At 45.4% G+C, this 20,078-nt stretch overlaps 1 protein-coding gene across 1 annotated transcript in view; it reads left to right on the forward strand.

The window, feature by feature from the left end:
- The window catches only part of LOC137422598 (uncharacterized), a 47,339-nt gene extending 30,160 nt beyond the window's left edge, over nt 1-17,179 (forward strand). Inside the window, exons 4-5 of the mRNA XM_078772613.1 lie at nt 15,153-15,221; nt 15,930-17,179. Coding sequence (XP_078628739.1) covers nt 15,153-15,221; nt 15,930-16,129 — 269 coding nt within the window. The 3' untranslated portion in view covers nt 16,130-17,179. The remainder of the gene's footprint in view (nt 1-15,152; nt 15,222-15,929) is intronic.
- The last annotated feature ends 2,899 nt before the right edge of the window (nt 17,180-20,078 follow it).

The following is a 20,078-nucleotide window of genomic DNA, read 5'->3' on the forward strand; positions in this document are numbered from 1 at the left end:
ACGAGCTTCTGCGACGCTTTCTGGCCCGGGTGGGAAAGGCCGTGGAGGGCGTCAAAAATGTGCCACTGCCATCTGGTGGGCACGATGGGGCGAGGTTGGCCCAGGGAAACGTCGCACAGGAGAACTGTGCCTGTGTCCTCGAAGGGGACGTCGGCCAACCGCAGGCCTGTGTCCGCTGTCCGGAGGGCTTGCACCGTGGGGTCGGCGGTGTGGTCGGCCACCATGCGGGCGAAGTCCACGCCGAGGTGGACGGCGTTCGTGCCGGACCGGGAGAGGCAATCGGCCACAGCGTTGTCCTTGCCCGCGACGTGCCGGATGTCCGTCGTAAATTCGGACACGGCGGAGAGGTGGCGCTGCTGGCGGGCCAACCACAGCTCTGCAACTTTGGCCATGGTGAAGACCAGGGGTTTGTGGTCCACAAACGCCGTGAACGGGCGGCCCTCTAAAAGATGGCGGAAGTGGCGAACGTCCAGGTAAAGGCCGAGGAGCTCGCGGTCGAAAGCGCTATACTTGCGCTCGTTAAGGCGAAGCTGCCGGCTGAAGAAGGCCAGCGGTTGCCAAGCCCCGTTCACCCACTGTTCATGCACGGTGCCCACCGCGTAGTCGGAAGCGTCCGTGGTGAGGGCGATGGGTGCGTCGAGCACCGGGTGCGCCAGCATGGTCGCGTTGGCGAGGGCCAGCTTAGCGCCCGTGAATGCCGTCCATCTCTTTGGTCCAGGCGACGTCGTGCTTGGCCGGCTTGCCCCGGAGGGCTTCGTACAGGGGGCACATGAGTTGGACGGCGCGAGGCACGAACTGGTGGTAGAAATTTACCATCCCCAAAAATTCCTGTAGAGCCTTGATGGAGCGGGGGTGCGGGAAACTTGTGACTGCCTCCACCTTAGTAGGCAGCGGGATTGCCCCGCGCTTCGTGATGCAGTGCCCTAGGAAGTCGACGGCCGTTACGCCAAACTGGCATTTCGCCGGGTTGATGATGAGGCCGTGCTGGCCGAGGCGCTCAAAAAGCGTGCGCAGGTGGCTGAGGTGCTCCGCCCGGGAAGTGCTGGCGATGAGAATGTCATCCAAGTAGACGAAAAGGAAGGTGAGGTTGCGCAGCACGCTGTGCATCAGCCGCTGGAAGGCCTGGGCCGCGTTCCTAAGGCCGAACGGCATGCGAAGGAACTCGAAGAGGCCAAATGGTGTAATTACCGCCGTCTTCGGCACGTCGGCCGGCCGGACGGGTACCTGGTGGTAGCCCCGAATGAGGTCGACCTTGGAAAAGATCACCCGCCCTGCCAAACAGGCGGAAAAGTCCTGTATGTGTGGTGTCGGGTACTGGTCGGGGTGGTGGCGTCGTTGAGGCGGCGGTAATCGCCGCATGGTCGCCATCCGCCACCCGGTTTGGGCACGATGTGCAGGGGCGAGGCCCACGTGCTATTCGAGCGCCGCACAATGCCCAATCGCTCCAGCGCGTTGAAATCCGCCTTTGCCACGGCGAGTTTGGTCGGGTCGAGGCGACGAGCCCTGGTGTAGACCGGTGGACCTGTGGTCGGGATGTGGTGTTCGACGCCATGTTTGACGGCGACAGCCGAAGACGTCGGCTGCGTGAGGGCGGGAAACTCGGCGAGCAGGCGGGTGAAATCGGCCGCGGCCGGGAGCGCGCAGGCTAGCTTGGTTGGTGCGGAGCCGCTCAATGAGCAAGCGAGCGAGCTGAAGGTCTCTGCATTGATGAGCCAACGCCGTTTGACGTCCACCAAAAGCCCATGCACGCACAGAAAATCTGCACCCAGCAAGGCCATGGGCACATTCGCCGTGATGAAGTCCCACCTGAAGCGCTGGCCCCCAAGCAGAATGCGACGCTGCACGAACCGAAGGTGCGGATGGAGGAGCCGTTTGCGGCGACCAAGGCGGGGCCACAAAGCGCGGCCTGTTTGTCCTGCACCAGGGTAGGTATCACGCTCAGTTGAGCGCCGGTGTCGCACAAACAACGCCGCCCGGACGCTGTGTCCATAATAAACAGAAGGCTGCCTGAATGGCCGACGATCATGGCAGGCAGCGAGCGCCGGCCTGGTCGTTTCCCGACCTGCCGAAAGTGCACGGTGGGCGGCACGTTCTGGCCTTCTGCCCGAACCTGGCGTGGTAGTCGCACATGGTCCGCTCTGGTGGAGGCTCCGGCGGTCGCGTCGGGTTCGTTCGACAGGGCATCGCGGCGGCCGCTGCCTCCAGTGGCACTAACTCGGCCGGTGGTGGCGCCGGTCGTGGCGCGGGCATTGCCTCGGTCGGCCCAGGGTTCCAGGTGGCCGCTCCGACATATCGCCTGGCCGAGAAAAATTTATCGGCCTCCTTGGCGAGGGCGCGAGGGTCCGTGATGGGCAAATTAGCCAAAGCTAATCGTACCTGCCCAGGTAGCTGCCGGAGGAACAGCTCGCGGAAGAGGAAATCTGGGCTGTGGTCACCGAGTAGAGCAAGCATGTGGTCCATGCATTCGGATGGACGGGCCTAACCCAGCTCCGGGAGGTCGAGCAGTTGTCACACGCGTTCGGTCTCCGTGAATCCAAACGCACCGAGGAGTAGGCCTTTGAGCGCGCCGTATTTGTCAGTGTTCGGCGGGTTCTGTAGGAAGCTCAGGACCCGGGCAGCGGTGGAGGCGTTGAGCGCGGAGACCACATGGTGGTAGCGCGTCGTGTCCTCCGTAATGTTCCGCAGGGCGAATTGAGAATCCGCTTGGGCGAACCAGACGGCTGCGTGTGATTCCCAAAAGCCAGGGAGCTTCAAAGCTACAGATGACTCCATCGCCATGTTCTTGAAAAGGGGTCACCAATTGTGGAGCTATGCTCGCACGATAAAGCCGGACAAAATGGACGACACCAGGAACGAAGTTTCACTGAGTTATTTATTCGAGCTCAACTCGAAATAACTCAAATGCACTAAATAGCCCGTTAACACGGGCGGCAATTTATATCAAAAGTTCACCACACAAAAGCCACGCCTCTCAGGCGGGGCGTGGTATGCAAATAAGTCAGCCACGCCTCTCAACGGGGCGTGGTATGCAAATCGAGAGTCCGCCCAGGCAAGGCAAGTCCGGACACATCCGGGCGAGTCTGGGCAAGTAACCGCCCGCCGGTTACGTCATCGGCCGGTGCAAGGTGATTGTGTCATGCTTCCGCGCTACACCAGCCTAATTCAAATGTTCCGTTAGCAACATTGTAGATGTGGATTATCCACATTAGTGCGATGGTTGACTTTGCATATAGAGGCCTTGCATCACGTGAGCGTCGTCCATGGCAACCGGTTCCGGCCGCCATCTTGGGTGGCATAAACAACATGGCGGGAAAGCTGTCGTTTGATCAGACGGACCTGTCAGTTTACGCCCGTAGCTTGCCAGTTGAGGCGTTTTCGCGGTATTGCGAGAAACTGAGGCTGTGTCATCTGCCTGTGGACCCGTACACGACAGCAGTTACACAATGGTCCAAGGATCACGATGTTTTTCCGGACGTTTCCTACCCGGACATATAGCGGGGCAGATATGTGAAACAATTGTTCAGATTGTGGTAAAAGCACCAAATTTCGTACAGTTCATCTTGAATACATAATAATCGATTTCAGATATAGTGCCAAGAAAAAAATCCCCCTGGTGGCCATATTTGGCCAAAATCCAAGATGGCCACCAGCCGAGCCGTGAATTTCTATTAAACCCGATATTTTCTTTAATATTCAAGTTACAGACATGAATAAAACATCATTTTGTATTTTTTCAGACACAAGGAGTCCAATTACAGCATTAATTCTTTCATAAAATACATTTATTTCAACATAAAGAGATAATTTGTGCCAAATAATCTGAAATCGGTGAAAAATTTGACCGATTTTAAGCAATGTGATGTGATATCATATCACAACATGGGTGTATTATACTCATCTATCTATAATTCCAGCAATCTCTGTGTGTGTGTGTGTGTGTCTGTATGCGACCGCTGTTTCTCGACAACTACCGGTCCGATATACTTTAAACTTGCCAGGTATATTGCTGGGGACCCGAGGATGTGCCTTTTCAAGGTTTTAAATTAATCGGACAAGTAGTTACCGAGCTATGTCCAAAAAACGATTCAACCAATCAGAGAGCAGCGAGCTATCACGTGTGCCGAACGTGGCGAACAGACTCTGCCTCGGACGGCACATTTGAGAGCGTATTCATTTATTTCCCGTCGGCAAACTATGTTGGCGCTATGTTGGCGTTAAACTATGTTTTAAAACTAATTAAAACTAATTTGCGATTCTTTCGCTTTGCGATGCGATTTACGATTGCGTTAAACTCGCTCGGGCGTTAAACTATGTTTTAAAACTAATTAAAACTAATTTGCGATTCTTTCGCTTTCCTGCGCATTTGTGCACGCTATGGCGATTTCTTTACCAAACTCCGCAAGCCGTTTGCTTTGGACCAAACCATTTCATGTAAATAGAGGGGGGGGGGGGGGGGATTGTCACCGTACTCGCAAGCCGTTCGCTTTGGACCAAACCATTTCATGTAAATAGAGGGGGGGGATTGTCACCGTACTCGCAAGCCGTTCGCTTTGGACCAAACCATTTCATGTAAATAGAGGGGGGGGGATATAATTTTAGATATATATATAGTACGGGCATGCCCTAGTAATATAAATTCTAAGTATTTTTTACTTGCAATAATATATGTAATGCATGAAGGTGTAATTGTACACATCATTTATAATATGGTAATTTAGTAACCGAATCGCTCTGTTGTTCCACCTGCCAACAGTTTAGCACAACAATACATCGCTACCATTAAATTATGCACATAGTACACTGATGCATGTGAAATGAGATTTAAAAATGAACAATATTAAAACATTTCACATTAAATGAAAAGTAAAATTACTTTACATGGAATTACCACATGGTTGAGTTTTAAAATAAATGCATTGTCATCATGGTAACATATGATGTACAAGCAGAAGCAAACATAAATAAAAATGTAAACAAATATCGCAATGCAATATATTGGGAAGTAAGAACACAAAATCATTTAGCAACTACTTCTGACTGCAGTTGGGTGTGGTTGATATTCCACATTATAACAGATTATTAAGCACCTTGATATGATATACCAGTATACCAGTAGCCACTATAGCTGACTGCTGGCAAGAATGATACCGTAAAACTGATAGACAAATCAGACTAGAATTAAAACACAATTACCCACATTGGCAGATCTTGAAATAAACAATAAATTGACCAGTTCATGTTGTATATAGACATGATAGACAACAAATACATTAACTATATACACCCATGTCAACTGAATGACAATACTACTGAAACATGATGATGTCTACTACTAATACTGCAGTAGGCTACATTCGACTAGCGAATGAAAACGCCATATCATTACATCATTTACAAACAACAGTCAGTTGCCTTCATTGTGGTCGCAATCACCCCTGCATTGACAGTGTTGTGCATTTAAGATTTGCTTTGACACACTTGCATTGTCCCCTGCAACCTTTCACACAATGACACTTTATCAGCTCGGAACAAGACATTGCTGCTTCAGGCAGTAGTGTCCACAGTGGTTCCCATTCATGTAGAGCGTTCTTCTTCCACCCCCATGCATCTGGGGAAGGCACCTCTGGAACACGCACATGTGACTGTCCCCAAATATGTCCACCTTGGTAGACTGTCCGTTTCACTTGTTGTAACAGTGCTGCACTTGTTGGCGGTATACCATCGAGAGATCTAGCTTTGGTACTGAACATGTGTTGCCTGGCTGCATTTACGCTGGTTTCTGAAGATGTCCTGTCATACAGCAGTACAACGAAGCACTCTAAAACTGACATGTACTCTTCGTTGAAACTTGATGGCGTTTCCGTAAGAGTGATGAAGACTGGAGTGACCTCGGCGAATGATTTCCAAATGTCGAAAGCAGTCTTCTTTCCTCTCCCCGCAAATGATGACACGGTGTCGCAACCAGTGAAGGCATGAAACATTGGAAGCGCCCTTGCTTTGTCATGGCCCAACGATGTGGCGATCTCATGAGCAGGGATGTACCGGAAATGCTTTCCTGTGCCAAACGCAACCCATATCTCCGTGTTCTCAAGACGTACAGCATTGGAGACGGCAAGAACAAGTACATCAGTGTCGACTGTCCGCAAGACAATTCTGCGATGTCCTCGGTTTGCTGCATCCATTGCATGGACGAACATTCTCGTGTCTGCTTCTTCGTGCGAACAAGGTGCCATAGCCGATACGTTTTGATTCACACGAGTACACAACACATTCTCTCCACATGTCGTGTACACTTCCTTCTCTGTGGAGAGATTTTCCACCACCTATGGTTAGAAGTAGCGACAGTAAAGAAGTATTAGTGATTATAGATTCATATATTGCTATAGAGCATTGGTATATCAGTAGTACGCACACTTGCTAACATGGTTAATGAAACTACATTGTATATTAAATGTTATGTACAATTATTTGCATATCTATCTATAATTCCAGTAATCTCTGTGTGTATGTACTAGGGCATGCCCGTACTATATCTATATCTAAAATTATATCCCCCCCCTCTATTTACATGCAATGGTTTGGTCCAAAGCGAACGGCTTGCGAGTACGGTGACAATCCCCCCCCTCTATTTACATGAAATGATTTGGTCCAAAGCGAACGGCTTGCGAGTACGGTGACAATCCCCCCCCTCTATTTACATGAAATGGTTTGGTCCAAAGCGAACGGCTTGCGAGTACGGTGACAATCCCCCCCCTCTATTTACATGAAATGGTTTGGTCCAAAGCTAACGGCTTGCGAGTACGGTGACAATCCCCCCCCTCTATTTACATGAAATGGTTTGGTCCAAAGCGAACGGCTTGCGAGTACGGTGACAATCCCCCCCCCCCCCCTCTATTTACATGAAATGGTTTGGTCCAAAGCGAACGGCTTGCGGAGTTTGGTAAAGAAATCGCCATAGCGTGCACAAACGCGCAGGAAAGCGAAAGAATCGCAAATTAGTTTTAATTAGTTTTAAAACATAGTTTAACGCCCGAGCGAGTTTAACGCAATCGCAAATCGCATCGCAAAGCGAAAGAATCGCAAGTTAGTTTTAATTAGTTTTAAAACATAGTTTAACGCCAACATAGCGCCAACATAGTTTGCCGACGGGAAATAAATGAATACGCTCTCAAATGTGCCGTCCGAGGCAGAGTCTGTTCGCCACGTTCGGCACACGTGATAGCTCGCTGCTCTCTGATTGGTTGAATCGTTTTTTGGACATAGCTCGGTAACTACTTCTGCGATTAATTTAAAACCTTGAAAAGGCACATCCTCGGGTCCCCAGCAATATACCTGGCAAGTTTAAAGTATATCGGACCCGTGGTTGTCGAGAAACAGCGGTCACAGACAAACACACACACAGACACACACACACACACACACACACACACACACACACACACACACACACACACACACACACACACACACAGAGATTGCTGGAATTATAGATAGATAGATTAAGAAATTAATCTATGAAATTAAAATAAAGGCTCTACCTAAAAACTGCTGAGGAAAAGTAGGCATTTGCGATTTGATATAATAAATTAATTAATAAGTGTATTTCAAAGGTCTATTTGTTTGGCATCCAAATTAGTCACCTTGTATAAATTTGAACAATTTTAAACTCAATACTAAATTTCTACAAAGTTGCTTCCAGGAATATTTAAATAGACTATGCAGGTACAGAATAATCTCTTGTATTTTCCATTACTGCAAATTAAAACAGACTATGCAGACTCTTCAAATTAGATTCTAATGTATTTTAGGTTTAGAGTCAAAACAATTTCATTTAGGCCTAGATGTACAAAATTGCACAATACTTACAAAAGTCAAGGCTACTTCTCACCTGTCCAGGCTTTTGGCTATTTTCTCCTGTGCGAATGGAGTAGAATTGATGAATATAGTTGGAACATAATCTGGGTGAGTTGGATCAAAACTTCTTCTGCCTGCAAATAAATCAAAATGCGAGTGTAGTTACCTCCCTTTACCCTTTGTTTACGTTGACATCGCGGAAATCCCAGCGTGGGTATGGCACCTTTGTAGGTAGTTTGTGTTTTAAATTGGTGCAATTTTCTGTCGGAATATACGCATGTTAATTACAAAATACCTCATTATACTGAAGATATCACATACTTGTGAAATTAAAGCAGAATAAATGCAACATGGTTGTATTACCGGTGACGAGGTGATGGCTGCAGACGTAGCTGTGGGGGTCGGCTCCCAGTCTTTCCTACTTAGCGCCGCTTTCCACAGTCGTTTTAGCGTTGTGTCGTCCGGAAAACGGTAGAATGACAAGCCCGATCCCTTATGAAATCGGGCTATACATCTGACAGCACAACAACTCTTTACCATCGTGAAGGGGGCAATTTATATGTGAGACGAGTTTCAAATTGCCGCCATTACGTATGGTGGCAGAAGCAATGTTTTGCCACCCGAGCGGTCACGTGATTAAGACGATGACGTCACATGCAACTTCCCTATTGGCTACGAGATCATCGATTCGGCTTTGAAGCGGCGACAATGTGATTCTCAGGTTGACGCACAGGGCCACTGTCTCCAGTTTGTTTCGATACTTGGACGTCAGATATGTCACCGTTGAGAAACCTGCCTCACACATCCACGTCGTCGTGAATGGCATTAGGAACTTTACCACGAGATGTGCAATCTCTGGGTACTCATGAGACAATGTCAGCCAAGACTTTACTAAAGTATCCTTCCTGAACAGTGTCTCAAGTGTACCGTCGGACACGATGTCGATCAAGTCCTCTTTCAATCTGTCGGACAAGTTGCAGCACTGCTGAACGTCGACTGAATAAGGGTCTCGGATCCACTTCTTCTCCGCGCGTGGATCAACAGGAAAGTATTCGTCAAATCGTTTGCGCAGGTTCACCAGATGTTCGACGATGACATCCTTAATGTCCACACGTTCCTCAACACTCTTGCTGAGCAGATCATCCAGGTTTTCGAACATGTCAAATTCATCATTGGTCTAGCACTCTAGACTCTTCTCTTCCATAGATCCAGCTTTGACTTGACCGCCGCTATCTTGTCATACATTACGAACATGGATTTCGCCTGCTTGTTCGTTTTGCCCTGGAACGATATGTTCAGATTGTTCAACAAGTTGAAGATGTCGGCCTTGCATGCCAATGTTGCGATGAATTTGTTGTTTTTGTAGTGGACTGCCAGGTCTGACCTAGCCACCTCCAATAATGCGAGGACCTGGTCACGAAGTTCATACAATCTTGCCAAAGTATCTCCTCTGGAGAGCCAGCGAACAGCTGCAAAATACAGCACCGTGGTGTGTTCTGCATCTTGCTCCTTACACAGCTCTGCAAACAACCTCGAATTTAGGGCGCCCTTCCTAAGATGGTTGATTGTTTTCACTGCAATGTCCATTACTTCGGCAAGTCCAGGTGACATCTCTTTCGCCGCTAATGCCTCGCGGTGGAGGAAGCAGTGGGTCCAGCTTGCCTCTGGTGCCACATCATGGATGAGCTTAATGACACCGCTGCGCCGACCTGTCATCGATGCCGCACCATCGGTACAAACGCCAACAGTCTTCCCATCTGAGGCTATGCAATGCGATGTGTTTGTTGACGACTGCGAATATTTCTGCGGCCGTGGTCTTGGTCTGTAGCTCGTCACATGCCAGAAGATCCTCCATAAAATCATCGCCATGCCGATAACGAACAAAGATGAGGATCAACGCCTTCTGTGCGATGTCCATTGACTCGTCCAACTGGATGACAAACGTGTTGGCCTCTAGGTTTGCGTACAGCTGGTGCTCGATGTCTTCGCCCATGTCTATTATCCGTCGGCGAATCGTGTCGGCAGAAAGCGGCATGGTGCTTATCTTGGAAGCCGCCATCTCTCCAAGCACTTCTCTGCACATCGCCTTGGCGCATGGCAGGATGAGTTGCTCTGCAATACAAGATAAATAAAATAACACATGAACATTTCTTTCACTTTAAGATGAATCTTGATTTTGTTCCAAGTCCAAGGCATAATAAAAATTCAATATGTACGATGTGATTGCTGTACGTACTTTTAAAAAAGAGGCAAAGTTTAAGAATGGCTGTATTGCAACAAACAATAAAACTTACGAAGTTGTGATATACCAACGTATATATGGCACGAGTAATAGTAAGCAAGAACCCGACACATCAATATTCTAAAGACGAAATGAAAAACTAAATTTAACTATACTTAGTGCCATGTATTACTTTATGAACCTATAAACCGCCAATGCAGTGAAATACTTTTACGAAAAGAAAAAAAAACTTACCCACAATAGTGTACGGTTTCTTTTCTTTGGCTATCTTCTCCGCCACCAGGTAGCTGGCTTTGGTCGGTCCCTTGGACGGAAAAACAGCCGAACTCATTACTGACGTGCTGTTGTTCATCTCGCGTTCTTTCTGGAGAAAAAACTCCCGCGACTTGTTGACATGATCTCCATGTTTCTTCTCGAGGTGCCGTTTCAGCTTTTGGGGCCTGAGGGACTCGTTGGCCAACACGTCAAGGCATATCACACACTGTGGTCGATGAACATTGTGCTTATCGATATTCAAGGTGAACCCATAGTTCAGGAACACAGGCTGATACTTTCTAGCCATGGCGAGTACCTTACGCTCACAGCTCAATCTTTCGAATGAAAAGCAATGGACATTCGCGTGTCGGAAACTAAACGTATGATCTGACCGATGTACTGCGCGGTAGAAGAGTCCACACTATAAAGTTTGTGTCGGCGTTCGTTTGATCTCTGTTCTGTTCAGTCGGGAGAAGTAAATCGTTGATCAAGGTTTTTCCCGTAATTTCTGAAACGATCGTGCGACCCATTGAAAATCCTTCACGACCCAAACATTGGGTCGCGACCCATAGGTTGCGGAACATCAGTTTAGAGGATTTGTGTTGTATTAAACCTATGGCGTGTCCATGCCATTCCTACATAGGAAATCCGGTGACTTCCTGATAAATGCGATGATTATTTGTGATTGCTGTCATGCCAGCATGAACTTTACCACGCTCAACAAGCAGATATCGTTTTAAGGTCCTTGTCTGGTTTCAGTGCAAACTTTTTAGGGGCCTTGGTGAAATAGTCCGACTTCAGACACAGGATAAGGTGCTCGATCCGGAATACTTTTGCCAAACAGTAAAACAACCAGCATCCTTCATTACCTCCGCCACCGAAGGTGGATGGAGGTACCAACAAGCACACACACGCACACTAAACCCCACACATACAACACCAGGTAACGAGTAAGTAACATAAAGAGCAGAGCAGACCATCGATGATGCAATTTGTGTCTTAATTCACCTCGCGTCGCAGAAATAACGTTAAGAAAATATTTTGAAAACAAACTAAAAATTTCCTAAAAATCTGATCTGTTTTGTTTATTAGGTTTTTATGCCTCCGCCTACGAAGTCGCCTTAGGCATTATATTTTCGGGTTGTCAATACGTCCGTCCGTACGGGCTAAACCTTGTTGTTCTCAGCAACCATATGTCTGATTGAGACGAAACTTTCAGGGTAGGAGTGACACCCATGCAGAATGTTTTTATGATAATTGTGATGTCATAGGTCACGTGGTATGGCAGCCATCTTGGATTAAAAGCAAGTAATTAAAAAATTATTTCTTATAATATTGGATTTCTTATTATATTGCAGCCATATTGGATTTAACCTCAAACATCAAAAACACATCTTCTCCCAAACCACCAAATTGATTGACTCGAAACTTTACGTGTGTCATTGACTAGGCATGGAGATTAAAATATGATCACGAAAACATAATTGGTCACTTGGTGTGGAGGCCATATTGGATTGAAAGAAAATATTAAATAATGATTTCTCTGAAACCGCATAACCTACCGATGGGAAATTTTACAAATATCATGTAACACCACTGTTGAATATAGTTTGAAAATGATTATGTCGAAGGTCACGTGCTTTGGCAGCCATTTTGGATAGAAAAACGACCCTTATCCGATCAACATGAAACTTCACGAACGTGATCCCCTACCCATACATATGCAGTGTATACATTTTTAAAGGTCATATGTAATGTGGTATGGCAGCCATATTAGTTTGAAAGCTGATAATTAAAAAAAAATCCCTTCTCTGAAACTGCTTCACTGATCGATGTGAAACCTGTCATGGCTGGTGAAAATGTGATACTTCAAAACAGCTGAAGGGATTTAAATTCAAACTTGTTTATTTTTAGAACAGTGAACGATGGCATCTACCCATTGTAGGACTATGCAGAGGCATATTGGCAACACAGTCGCATTGCTCTAGGTCTGTGGTTCCCAACCTGGGGGCCATGGTGTATTTCTCGGGGGGCCATGGGGGTAATTTGAACCATACTAAGAATAAAATAAAAAAATTTTTTTATATATATTGTTTTGACTTTGATATTGTTTGGTTTTTTTCCTATTGCAGATTTGACGTTATGGCTTCTGGGAGTAAAAAAAGAAAGTATCTTGACGAATACATAAAGCTTGGATTCACGTCCATCACCGTGTCTGGCCAAGAGAAACCACAATGTGTGCTGTGTCACAAGGTTTTGAGTACTGAATCCATGAGGCCATCCAAGTTGAAGTTGCACCTCGAGACGAATCACGCACAACATGCAAAGCAGGATCCCGAATTTTTCAAGCGGCATGAAAGAAATTTAAAGCGACAGAAGTTGGATGAGGGAGGAGCTTTTCAACAACAAAATGTAGCAACTGTCCAGGCTTCTTATGAAGTTTCTCTTGAAATTGCAAAGGAGAAAAAACCCCACTCGATTGGGGAGACACTCATCACGCCTTGTACCCTCCTCATTGTCGAACGGGTTCTCGGCAAGGTAGAGGCTCGCAAAGTTGAACAGGTGTCTTTATCGAATAACACAGTGCAGCGTCGTATCCGTGACATGTCGGAAGATGTGAAACAACAGAACATCAATGAGATTAAGGCGGCGCCTTTCGGCTGTTTTCTTTTCAACTTGATGAATCGACCGATGTTAGTTCCTGCTCCCAGCTACTGGCATTCGTTCGCTATGTCAAGGGAGATGATATCAAGGAAGAATTCTTGTTCTGCAGTGCCCTGGAAACAACGACAAAAGCTAACGATGTCATGGAAAAAATGAAGTTGTTCTTTGATGCGGGAGGAATTCAGTGGGAGAATGTATGCAGTGCCTGTACTGACGGTGCTCCTGCCATGCTTGGTTCCAAATCCGGATGCCAAGCAAAAGTGAAGATGCTGGCACCACAAGCGAAATGTACCTACTGTATGATTCATCACTACGTCCTAGCTTGTAAGACTCTCCCTCTCTCATTGAAGAAAGTTCTTGAAGTCGTAATCAAGATTGTTAACTACATAAAGGCAGGGGCTCTCAACACCCGAATGTTCAAGGAGCTGTGCAAAGACAGGAACGCGGAACATGAAACGTTGCTGTACTTTTCCTGCTGTACGCTGGCTTTCGAAAGGGAATGTTCTGAACTGCGTCTTTGAACTTCATGCGGAAGTCAAACATTTCTTGAATCTTCAAGGGAAACATGACCTCTTGCAGCATTACAACGAAGAATTGCGGAACGAACGACTTGCTTATCTTGCTGACATTTTCGAGCAGCAGAACCAGCTAAACCTCAAGCTCCAAGGAAGAGCGACTAATATTATTCTTTTCCACGATCATCTCAGAGGATTTGTTGCCAAGGTCCAAAACTGGTGCAGGAAAGTGAACACAGGAAACATTGCTATGTTCGAAAGAATGTCTGAATTGCAAGACAGCATGGGAAAAGAGCTTGATCCCGCACTGAAAAATGACATTCTTGAGCATCTGCAGTCACTGGAGCTAGAATTTCATTAGTATTTTCCTGATTTAGACGACAATGAGGCAAAAATTGTGAGGAATCCTTTTTCCATCAACCTTTGTGCGGAGAGCATGCCGGAGGCAATGCAAGATGATTTACTGGATCTCCGAAATGATTTATTTGCCAAAGACACATTCGAAGAGTAGAGCTTGATGGAGTTTTGGGTGGGAATGGGTCGCTACCCTAATATCAGCCAGATAGCTATCCGGGTGCTTCTGCCATTCTAGTCTACCTATCTCTGCGAAGTGGGGTTTTCCCCGCTGTTGAATATCAAATCGAAACAGCGTAATCGGCTCCACTTGGAAGATGACCTCCGCTGTGCCCTGACTGTGACTCAACCACGGATGCCCCAATTGGTAGCTAAAATGCAATTTCAGCCATCCCACTGAGTTTTTAATTCACTTTTACGGCGCATGCACCGCGTCCCTAGTTTTGATTACCTGAGTTGTTGTCGAATTGAGTTTCTTTTTGTGAGATTATAACACTGCGTTAAATACAGACACAACAGAGGTTTTTAGTTTTTACATATTCTTGACTTGGAACCTTTTCATACTGTTTTCTTGTGTGACAGTTCTATTTTATGCTGTCCATAGTGTTGCTACTGATAATATTAAAATCTCATATCAAACATGCATCATTCGAGCGACGTTGCTTTGTTTGCTTCTTCCAAAAACGATGTAGTTGGGAGCCAGTAAGGAACAGAAAAAAACTATGGAACTAAATGTTCATGTTGGCTACTTGGAATTCCTCATTTTCTGTGTAATAATTTACCAATTCTCATACAAACAAAATAGCCAATTAAAGGAAAAAACACCTCTCAGAATGCACCACAGAGCATCTAGAAATCAAAATTTTTCTGGGGGGCATGGCCCCAGACCCCCCCGAGTCTGCTTACACACACTCTTCCGCTCGAACCTCGCAAAAGGCAGGGGGGGGGGGGGGGTGCTGGGGATGTGCTCTGGGAGCCAAGGGGGCCATAACACAAAATGGTTGGGAACCGCTGCTCTAGTTTGTTTATAAAAGCAAAAATAAATTATTATCGCCTTCATACTAGGTCACTAGGAGTTGTACATCACATGAATTCTTTTTTTCTGTGATAAAAACTTTGAAAGCCTTGTTGAGCACCCTTGATTTCCTTGTACTTTTGCCAGCTGAGCAATAATCAACTGCTTGAATCTAATCTAAAGGGCAATCTACATGTCCATGATGTCAAGTGCCTGCATCTACAACAAGTTTTTCTTTTTCTTTTCTATGCAGAAATACCAAAAGTGAAGCAACTCCACGTAAACTATAAGGGAAGCGGATTGGAGGTTGAATCTTCATCGGGTGAGATCATAATGATTCCTGAGTGCTTTCTCAACTGATGCTGTTGCAAAGTTAGATTTGCTGTTCTTCCTCGTTCTAATGCCCTTGAGAAAGTAACTAAAATTATTATTAGCCCCCGTTTGACTCTAAAACGGGGGCTAAAGGATTGGGTCTAGTCCGTCCGTCCCGTCCGTCCGTGCGTGTGTGTTTGCGTGCGTTCGCAACCATGTCTTGCAACGTCCGTATGCACCGATTTTGTTCATACTTGGCACAAATACAATACATGATGGTGTACATAAGCACATCATATTGTTTCGCGATGTGATCAAAGATGGCCGACTGGCGGCCATTTTAGTTGTAAAACACCAGATGTTGAAAACGTCCTCAGCTATTTCTTCGACATTCATTTACCGATCTTGTTCAAACTTGGCACACAGAAAATGAATGATTGGTTACATATGCACGTCATCTTTTTTCGAGATCATATCCAAGACGGCCGACTGGTGGCCATTTTGTTACTTAAACGTGTCCCCAATCATTTCTCGACATGTATGGACCGATTTTGTTCAAACTTGGCACAGAAACAATACATGAGGGTATACGTATGTGGAAGATTTTGTTTTGTAATCCGACCAAAGATGACCGACTGAAGGCCTTTAACTCTGCACAGCAAAATTACTAAAACCATGGGGGCTATGACGTTTTATGTCTGTTTCTTCTTGTTCACAGTGGAAGACAGTGCACATGCTGGTGTAGTGGTCACGGCTGTTCTACTTGCTTCAGCTCTTTCTTTCATCCTTGTTTCAATGCTGCTCGGATTGGCGCTGAAACATCTCAAGAAGAGAAGACAGCGGCTCGAGGAAGAGCGAAGACGGCGTTTAAGAGAGGCTTCGCGCAAGCGTTACTTTTCTGTCCAAAAGCATGTGTGATGGATGCTGCAGTATGAAAAAAAGTAAACTACTTGACATTTCGCTTTTGGTGATTAAACATGTACAGATGTACTGATACATAAAATGTATTTATGAGGCAATCGACAATCCTGAGCTGATGAGATACCAATCTTAAAATGCAAAACTGTGGAGGACCTCTTATGGATTTGGATATTAATGACATTTCAAATGATTCACTTCTGACCTTGAAATGACCTCTAGACTCAAGCTTAAAAACTTCAGGATGAGAATTCAACTCTGAAAACAACTTTGAGTTGAAACGAAAGGAAATGTAGAACCAGGAGGCTATTTTGCTCATCATGTCAAAAATCAAAGTACCATACTCTTTATAGAGTGTTTGTGCTGCCACAGCAGTACCTCGGCAAGGGTTATACTGGGTGGTTTGCCATTGCCTTCCCAAAGTTGATTGTCTGTGCTTTATCTTATTAAATGCTGAGTATATAGCAAGGAAGCAGCACCGACCAAATTTAAAATCTTTGGTATTACTCGGCCTGGTGTTCGAACCACCGACCTCCCAGACTCAGAATGGATGCTCTAACCATTACATCCATACTCTAAGATGTCCTCAACCATTTCCCGGGAAGGTAGAGGAAATCAACCAACCCTTCGGGAAGGTAGAGCAAAATATACTGCCAATCCCGACAATTGAAATTTGCTGAGTCCGGACACACAATGGTCTGCTCTTTTAGATGTCGTCCAAGCTTCAAAGTCTAAAATCTTAAATGCAGACGGCATAGTCACCATTACTTTCCAATTCAAAGGACGGTATGCTCCGAGATGCATCACCTGCATGGTATAATAAAAAAATGTTTTAATGAGCCTTTGGCACTATACCATACCTGTCTGCATTGGCACTGCCAATGGATTAAATGAGCTGTGAATGTCTACTTTAAATGTTTGTACTCCCTTCTGATTTTAATTTCATAAATCTTTGGAAATTTGCAAGCGTATATATCTTCTTAAACATTATGATTCAGAAATCAATGATTCTAAGTACAGTGTCTGAATACATATCTATGGATTGAGGAGTTGTGGGGGTGAGGAGGGGGCGGGTAGGGTGGTTTAAGGAACTGTGATGGAAGTGGGGGGAGGGAGTTGAGGAATTGTAGTGGGGGTAAGTTGAGTTGTGGTGGGGGGTGGAGGGGAGGAATTCTGGTGGAGAGTAGGGGGTTGAGGAGTTGAGGTGGAGAGTTGGGGGTTGATGAAGTTGTGGTGGGAATAGGTTGAGTTCTGGTGGGGGTAGGTTGAGTTGTGGTGAGGGAGGGGGGTGAAGAGTTGTGTGGGTAGGTTGAGTTGTTGTGGTGGAGGGGGGGGGGGTGAATTATGGTGGGGGGCAGGGAATTGAGGAGTTGTGTTGGGGGATTTGAAGGTTTGGAGTGTGGAGGGGGTTGAAGCCTTAGGGTTGGAAGACAGAGGTTGAGGACTTTGAGTTTCAGAGGGGGGTTTGATTACTTGGGGTGTGATGGGTAGTGGGGGAGTTGAGGACTTGAAGTCACATTTTATATTGCGCTGATGTTCCGTGGGTCCCTGTGAGGTTTATACAATTGGTTAATGCTGTCTATCTGCCCTGCCATGAAACAAAGAAATGCTCCTCGGAGAGAAAAAAAAATCGGTAAAGATTGCTTCAAATCAATCCAAATGTATGGGAAAATTATAATCTAACATAGAGCAATGTGACTGTCACCAATATGCCTCCGCATAGTCCCACAATGGGTAGATGCCCTTATTCACTGTCCTAAAAATAAACAAGTTTGATTTAAATCCCTTCAGCTGTTTTCAAGCATCACATTTTCACCAGCCATGACAGGTTTTACATCGATCGGTGAAGTGGTTTCAGAGAAGGGATTTTTTTAAATATCGGCTTTGAAGCTAATATGTCTGCCACACCTCGTGACATATGACCTCAAAAAATGTACACTCTGTACAGAAAATATATGTATGGGTAGGGGATCACGTTTGTAAAGTTTCGTGTTGATTTGATAAGGTTTGTTTTTCTTTCCAAGATGGCTGCCAAAGCACATGACCAACGATGTCATCATTTTCAAACTAAATGCAGCAATGGTGCTAGATGGTATTTGTAAAATTTCGCATTGATAGGGTAAGCGGTTTCAGAGATATAATTATTTAATATTTTCCTTCAATTCAATATGGCTGCCACACCATGTGACCAATGATGTTTTCGTGATCATATTTTAATTGCCATGCCTAGTCAATGACACACGTAAAGTTTTGAATCAATCGATTTGGTGATTTGGGAGAAATGCTTTTTTAAGGTTTTACGATAAATCCAATATGGCTGCCAAACCATGTGACCTATGATGTCATAAATTTAATATTTGAATACAACTGGGTCATAGATCATGTGCATGCAATTTCAGATTTTTAGGATAAGGAATTTCATTAAAACATTTTGGGTGGTATACCACTTCACCTATGATGTCATCATTATCAAGCTTTTGTTCCCCATTGTGAGTACTTGACAATGTGCCAAGTTAAAAAAAATTCCATTCAGCGGTTTCCGAGAAATCTTTTTTAATTATTTGCATTTAATCCAATGTGGCTACCATACCACATGACATATGACGTCACAATTATCATAAAAACATTCTGCATGGGTGTCACTCCTACCCTGAAAGTTTCGTCTCAATTGGACATGTGGTTGCTGAGAAAAACGAGGTTTAGCCCGTGCAGACAGAAGGACGGACGGACAACCGGAAAACATAATGGGGCGGAGGCATAAAAACCTTGGCGTCACCTTGGCGTCACCTTGGGGGGTGGAGGCATAAAAACAAAGTTGTGCACGAGATTGCATCTTCATCATATGAAGAGCAGATCCCTTCAGCTGTTTAGCACTCAGAACCTCAGCACTCAGAACTTCCCTGGAGGTGGATTGGATGTGGTGGGGAAGTCCCCTGACCTCAACAGTTTCCCAATGTGATACCCTTCAACTTCTTCTTTTGGGGGCAAGTCAAGGATTGTTTTCCAAACCTCTGTTGCTGACATTGAAAAATCATGCAAGGATAGCCAATTGCATTAGCAATGTGATGATGGATATGTTAGCCAACACGTGGATTGAAATGGATTATCGCTTGGATGTGCTACGTGCCACTAAAGGTGTACACTGTATATGTTGAGGTGTACTGAAAGTGAGTTGCTGTGTTGCAATGACTGACACCAATCATAACACAAACACTTATTTTGCACTAATTTATTTGTAATATTAATGATATTACATTTTTTGCAAGTTGAATATTTAAGTTTGAAAAAACGTTTTTACAGAAAAATTTATAAAACCTCCCCCCACCCCTTTTTTTAGACCAACCGGATTCAACGCCCCAAAACAGGGTTACAGGTCTTAGGCCCTGATACCTTGTCAAAGAGCACGAAACTGACCGAGGGTTACGTGCTTGGACTGTGCACAGTCAGAGGTATAACCGAGCGACTGTTCATGTTGCACACACCTTATGTTACTTTTACACAATGATGCACCTGAAGAGCACCGATCGTGAAAACTCAAGCGCTCGTACAGCAAGAATGGAGGCCAGGCAGGAGTACCAGTTCATGGGTTGTTCGTAAAATAAAAACCACAGCATAGTGAAAACTTTCTGCACTCCTATATGGGACAACAGCTACCAGTTGTGTGTGTGTGTGTGTGTGTGTGTGTGTGTGTGTGTGTGTGTGTGTGTGTGTGTGTGTGTGTGTGTGTGTATGCCCGGCAAGGTGTGCATTGTTTAATGTATCGTTATATAATAAAATGAGCTTTGTGCCTCGTAGAAATAACGGAGAAAACGATTCCGAAACCGTCTTGGTAAAGTATGCATGTTCGACAAATGACAAGACAAATTCAGAGGTTTTGGTGATTTTTTAAATCACAAAATGAGGATATCTGTAATGGCAATATTCCGGCCCCAAAGGATTCCGGGTCTAA

The sequence above is a fragment of the Myxine glutinosa genome, chromosome 2, assembly GCF_964187855.1.
Source record: "Myxine glutinosa chromosome 2, kmMyxGlut1.1, whole genome shotgun sequence".
Taxonomy (NCBI): domain Eukaryota; kingdom Metazoa; phylum Chordata; class Myxini; order Myxiniformes; family Myxinidae; genus Myxine; species Myxine glutinosa.